General features: G+C 33.0%; 1 protein-coding gene across 1 annotated transcript; it reads right to left on the bottom strand.

Moving 5' to 3' along the window:
• Nucleotides 1-2,048: 2,048 nt before the first annotated feature.
• On the bottom strand, nt 2,049-5,047 carry LOC109589299 (uncharacterized; the record flags this gene model as incomplete). Its single annotated transcript, XM_020005404.1, has 6 exons — nt 2,049-2,175; nt 2,228-2,358; nt 3,343-3,400; nt 3,450-3,623; nt 3,706-3,783; nt 4,875-5,047. Coding segments are annotated over 6 exons (621 nt in total), but the record flags the coding sequence as incomplete, so codon positions are not given.
• Nucleotides 5,048-7,085: the final 2,038 nt, after the last annotated feature.

Below are 7,085 nucleotides of genomic sequence, written 5' to 3' on the forward strand. Positions count from 1 at the left end.
AAGAACAACATTCCCAAAAGCCACTTGAAGTACAATAATTACATGTATACTGTAAATTTCTGACCAAATTACAAGCAAGATATTATTGAGAATAATCTCTCATTGTTGCCAAAGATCTCAATATATGAATGTAGAACCACTATGAGCTGATTACATCAGAAAAATATAAAAATGGCGAATTCTCTTTTAGTCATTTTTGGTAAAACCTAAAACAACAATTACATGTGAAGTATAAAAATTTACTAACTAAATGTGAAAAATGAAATGTTGTTAAAGATTCCTCCATAATTACTCAATACAATACTGATGACAAATATCCTTAAATTAAAATTATTCAATATTATTGGGAAACCAATACCCACAGCTTACTTTGGTAAACTAACATTACTGACACATTAGGAGTGACAAGAGGAACTGTATAGATATAGGATATAGAATTAATTAGAGGGAATTTGGAGGCCCTGGCAAGGCCAAAGGATACCAAAAACTTATGCCAAAAAGCTTTAAACTTCCCATTTAGTTTAAATTGGTGCAGAGAGGCATGCTATACTGGTACAGACTATTAAAGTTTGTAGAATTACCCATTTTATGTTTTAACGTTGGGTATAAATTTATTCTTGGGAACAGAATAATAATGGTTAATATATATTTTAGCCCAACTGTTACAATAATCGAAACAATGTACTATTGTGCACATAATAGACTCAATACAAGAAGACTAATATTTTTCATTATAAAAGCTGATCTTATTAAATGAACCTATTCTAACATCGTTAATAGGAGAAACTGATACATTATTTAATGTACAAAGATCAGGATTAGTAGCTGATAAAGTAATATTAGTATTAAAGTAATATTAGTATTATTATTAAATAGTCATAAAGTTTTCTAATCCATTGACTACATTTACTATAGAGTATGGAGTGATAGGTACATTATCCAGCGTATAAGGAGCTGTCCATGTTAGTAACACACTGGACCCATTAATAAAAGTATAATCCAGATCAACAACACTAGCCAATAGACCTAGGCTAAAAGGGAAATGGAAAGTTGTGTATTTGCAAGTAATGTTGATTCATACTGTGTATTATTATCACTGAACTCCACCTGAAAAGGATCATAAGTATAAGTCTACATTTCACTTCAGTATTATTATTATGTTCATAAGCTATTGCTTGTAGCTTTGCTGAACAGCTCTATCAGTTACTAGCATGCACATTATTCACTCTAACAGTGAGTTCACCAGCAACTGCTTCACAAAAGAAGACAACAGTAGAGTTGAGTGTTGTATTAATAGACACTGGCTGAACTGTTATATCTATCTGTATTAGTACTAATCATAAAGTATACATAATAATTATACATGTACCAGCACAATAAATGTACGCCAACAAAATAAGCCAGAATAGATCTAGATTCAGCATTTTGAGATAGAAGGCCTTGACAAAAAGAAGAATCACTCTAGAGCTGATTTTTTTTAATGTTTCATTTACTCCATGACTATAATCCAGTTTGGAATCTGTCTTTGACCAGTTTGTAGTACACACAATAGTGATATATTAATTTTAAGCTTATTTGTTATCATAAAGCAACAAAACAATAGTTAGATTAACAATACTTTCAATTACCCCAATACTAGACTATACCCAATGTGTCAGTCTTGCATTGACCGAAACTAGTGTTGGGAAAATTAATTTGGGTAAGTGAAACAATACACAAAGAAACTAAGCTAATCAAAATTTCTGAAATTGTTATAATTTTTTCAAAAGCATTGTCATAGTGAATATTCTAAAATTAAAAATAATGTCTTACCCAGTAACTTATTGACTGCTTTTTTACTTGTTAGCCATAGCTAATTAACTCAATCACTCAATCTGTAGTCCAATAATATCAGTAATAATTTTTCCTGCTAATAAAGTGTACTTCTGATTGTAAGGAGTTATTTTTGTAAATTTAAGTATCTTTGATTTTAAGAAATAAGTTTACATCAAACATAATGTAATTGCAGCAATAATTATGGCACTGGTTCACTGCTGGTCTATAATGACTTTGAGGTGAGTAAAATTGCTATTTCTAGCTACTTAAAAATAAACAGCAATAGTTGCATGAAAAGGATAATATGTATTGTTAAATCTTAAGTTAATTTATTGGCACAGTGACAGACTCTTCTAGTTTCTTTAATGATTTCCTAATTTTAAAACATGTAAATACTATTCATTACATCTACCTCAATAAATTGTTTTGACGACAGCTTTTACTGTCATTTTCCTCAACAAGTTTTTTAGCTGGAAACAGTGCCTGGGATATGAAGGTGAGATAATGTGCTGCTATAGCAATCAAGGAGCTGAATATATGTTCCTAAACAATGACAAAACTAGTAAAAATAAATTATAACAATTTCTTAATAGCTTAGATTGATCATGGATACAACGACGTACAAATGTGTACTTCTATGATCAATTTAGGACTTAAGTTTCAACCTTGTGTTTATACAGTTTTTAAGGAAAACATTATTTAAGGTTACGGGATACCTTTCTAACCGTAAATCTTTCGATCCTTAAAATTAAAAATGTAATTTTAAAAAGTGGGTGGGGACTCACGAGTTATCATCATTGGCTTATCTATTTATGGCTATGCGCTGCCCTGCGTCAAAAGGAATGGACTTTTATAAATCAAAAATAAGCTCAACTGGGCCATATTTCACATGGTTCTCCAAGTAAATATTTTGCTAAGTTTGATATCTAGGTCGTGTCGTGGCATTCTTTTGGCTGGACTTAGTAGAAACGGAGATAGTCACACCATAGATCTATTTGGCGGCCATTTTAGTGCGTTTTTCAGCATTCTTGACTGATTTTCTGAGGTTAAGAAGAAAGAAAGCAAAAAATCTCATCGTGACGACCTTCATTTTTGCCTCAAGAAGAGCTACCATTTGTTTTAGAGACTTTTGTTGTTCAGGACTGGAGATTTTTGATTTATAAGTGTTTATAATTAACCCAGCCTATATCAAGTACAGTCATTCTGTATAAGATGAACAGATTACCTTATATAAGAAATAAATCATTAAAAATGATAGTAGTAATGAAAGAAGTGTCATTTTTAAAAAGATAACAAATGAAAAAACAATTGACTACAGCTAATTAATTATTCATAAACTGTATCCCGTAACCTTAATTTAAATCTAGATTCTGCTTATAATGCCAATCTGGTTACAATATCAAAAATTAAGAGTTTTGATAACATTGTATGTAAAATGGGTGATTGATATTAAAATTGCCAAGGTTTATACTTCGAAGTCTCAGTACAGCTAATTTAAATAACAAATAGTGAACACTCTCACTTTACCTTAGTATTCAATAAATTGCTGACAAGATACTCTTGTATCACTGGCATTAACTTAGAACTAAAAATACAAAAAAACATAAAAATATAAAGAAAAAAATACTATTTACTTTGATAATTCATCTGCATGACTCTTATTAGTTTCAAATAATTTCTTAAATAGTTTCTTAATAATCGCAACACAGTTCTGACTGGAGGGAGATGACCCCATCCTTAAGAATAATGAGAGGAGTGGTCCAAGAAGAATTGGTGTAGCTTCCAGTATTGAATAGTAGTACTTAAATCTAGACAATAACATACGCAGGAAATTGAGAACCAAAATGAGTAGTAGTCCCTTACCAATACATGATGCTATTGTTCGCTTACTTTGTAACATTAGCAATTGATTCATCTATCACTAGCTGCTGCTTTGATATGATGTCAAAGACTCTCACAAAAACGTCACTAATAATAAGAATATAATTACACATTATACAATGGTTAAAGTATACTGTGTGTATAAGCAAGAGTCCATTATAATGGACTCTTGCAAGAGTTCATTATATTTAGAGAGAGTGTCGAACTGCCCTATAGTGCTAGTGATATCACCACATAGATGTTTCTTGTTTATCTTTGGCTATTTCTGCGCACTCTATAGGTGGCAAGAATAAAATTAAAACTCTCCAGACTCATTCCTATGCTAGGGCATGTACTCAACTGCTTTTAATAATAAAATGGCTGCCAGTTCTAGTGTAGCCTTGAGACTACCTCGAGTGTAGCAGGCACCAGACACACATTTTGCAAGAAAGCCCACAAGCTACTATAGACATTAATCTCTTGTACTCCTGTCTTTCTATTAACCTAAAAGGGTTTCTAGTTGTGAAGTGTAGCATAGATGACGACTAACAGTGTCTGGTTCTCACTCATCTGAATTTCTATGACCACCCTCCCCTTGGACTGACATCTAGAGTTAGAATACTTGTGAAGAGAAATGATTATGTTGTGCATGTCCGCAATTATAGTAGTCCTTTCATTTTTATTGAATATTTTAGTCTTAGATCTCTACGAGCAGCCACTTGTGGTTCATAGGAGCCTCTAGATCTTTTCTCCCACCTCCAGTTGGGTGTGCCTGTTGAATCAACACTTGCTCCTGCTCCACCAAGTCTCTCATCATCGGGATTTTGTTGCTGTAGCAGCTCTTCCTGGACTTCTCCAATTTGATGAAACACAAAGGGTGCGGTCTGGTTATTTAAATGACACACCCTTTGGCACGATTAACTCATTCCCATTCTTCGTTCCTAGCCTGCAACTTCAGTCTTCTGAACATCAAAGGAAGCACTAATTGAAGCTTCTACGCAGTGATATCACTAGCACTATAGGCCATTTTGACACTCTCTCTAAATATAATGGACTCTTGGTATAAGGCATTTATCAACTCCCAAAACATTAGGCAAATTAGAGTTGAATATGAACAACTATAATTATGGAAAAAATATTCAACAATGTAAAGCACGGAATATCAATATTACATAAATATGTATGTGTAATTGACTAACCAATCGTATTTATTGCGAGATTCATAAAAAGCTGGAGACACTAATAATACAAATGGATTAGTGGATGAGTTTGGGTTGGATTGAAGATAGCTTATGAAATAATGTGAGAATATTTGCTTTATTTTTCTGTCAATAAACTGATCTTTATCAATCACAAACAAACCACGAAGGAACTATAAAGGTTAAAAAAAATAAGATAACTAAGGAAAATTTGTTACTTATTTATGTGACATAAGTAATTTCGAATAAGTGCTGGTGTCTCTGGCAGCTGGCCTGATGATGATGAAATCATTAGCTTATTCAATAGAAGTGGTAGTTAACATTTGCTATCAGTCTAAGGTGACAATTCATTATTAGTTAATAGTGACCTTATTATTATTCATTACCTTGCTGAATGTGAGTTTTGAGCAATGCCTCACAACTGATAATGTTATTTGATAAACATTACTAATAGTGATAATCATAAAAAATAAGAATAATATAAAAATTAAGAAAAAATGAATGTACAGTACCTTATACTGTGTTTACACTAGCTTCTTGAACTGAGCCAGCCCTGTTTGAAGTGGGCCAGCACAGTTTCATTTGATAGTGTAAACAGTAACCAAACTGAGCTGAAGTGAGCTGGGCCAAACCAGGCAAGCATGGTTAGTACAGGAGGGCCAGCTCAGTCTGGTTCAGCACGGTTTGGCCCACTCTGTAGTGTAAACGCAGCATTAGTGATGCACCATTTGCAAGAGAAGGTTCAATTAATAAAAAGTAATAACATTAATAATGTGTCAAAAACTGTGCTACCATTTTGATGAAAGTTTACCAAAATCCCTGTACTATAGGACAGGGACATAGACATAATTCAGGGGCATATCCAGAAATGTGGAAAGGGGGGTGCTGAGGGCGCACGAAGTGTTGCAATTTTGGCCACACCTTTTTGCGGCAGTAAAACGGCGTTTTCCATCATATTCGTGAATTACGGGTGGGGCCAAAATAATTTCAAGCATACTAGTACTTCTGACGACTTCTCATTGCTCCTGAAAGCCCTGGAAACTGCTGAAATCATCATCAGGGGGCTAGATAACTTTGTTAAGAGGCTTGGTAGTGATGCAAAAGTCCAGGATTTGAGTAATTTTTTTTCTGAGCCCAGCCATGAGGGGGGTGCTCAAGCCCCCTCAGCCCCTGCTGGATACGCCCCTGCAATTTTTGAACTACTAGAAAAATTTTTAAAAAATCCAAATTTGATCGAAATTAGTTCAAACTTTCTACACGACATAAGAACATGTATATGTACCAGAAAATGTGATAAAAATAAAGAATTCTCTCAAATTCATTTTTGACAAAATTTGGCTAAAATTACTGTGCTATTATATAGCACAGGGACTTTGATACAATTTTTGAGCAACTTTTAAAATTCGTAATAAATCTACTTCTGATCGAAATAAGTCCAAACTTGCTACATCACATGAGAACAAGTATATGCATCAGAAAAATTATAAAAAAGTAGATTTTCCTCCTTGTCCTTTATGGTGAAATTTGGCCAAAGACCCTGTATGTACAAAGCCTTTGGCCCAATTTTGGAGCAACTAAGTAACAATAATAATAACAAAAATCATAATAATACCTCACCATTCACATACACAAGTTGGCATAGCAATGGCAGTCTCAACCAAAAAAGGGTTAAATCCTCAGATCTATGAAATGATGAACTAGTATATTCCAGTAATAATGTCAATGGAATCATACAATGTTGATACAAGTCCTTTAATAAACCTAATAATAAAGGTGGACACTGAGTTAAAGATGAAGTTAAATTAATGACAAACTTTTATAATTCTTAACTTGCTGGATTTCATTTGTAACAGGAACTGATAATTCATGAAGATGCTCACTATTAAATAGTAAAAAGTAATTGGGAATGAATACAAAATCCGTTAGTCATAAAACAGTCATTTGCATCAATTGATATTTTACATGTAAATTTACTGAATAGCTTACTCAATACTAGACTTACTCAATACTAGATACCATATTGATAATAAATCTCAAAATATCTGGAAATAATTTTCCTGTTCCTTTAATTAGGTCTCCAAAATATGGCCCTAAAATTAAGACAGTATTTATGGTACATGCATTGTGGTAGCAATTACTGACCAATCAACTGATGTACGTGAATACACCTATTAACTAATAACTGGTGGAGTCCTTCTAATATGGTGGATA

The sequence above is a fragment of the Amphimedon queenslandica genome, unplaced genomic scaffold (assembly GCF_000090795.2).
Source record: "Amphimedon queenslandica unplaced genomic scaffold, v1.1 AMPQUscaffold_11459_Cont14807, whole genome shotgun sequence".
Classification (NCBI taxonomy): Eukaryota; Metazoa; Porifera; class Demospongiae; order Haplosclerida; family Niphatidae; genus Amphimedon; species Amphimedon queenslandica.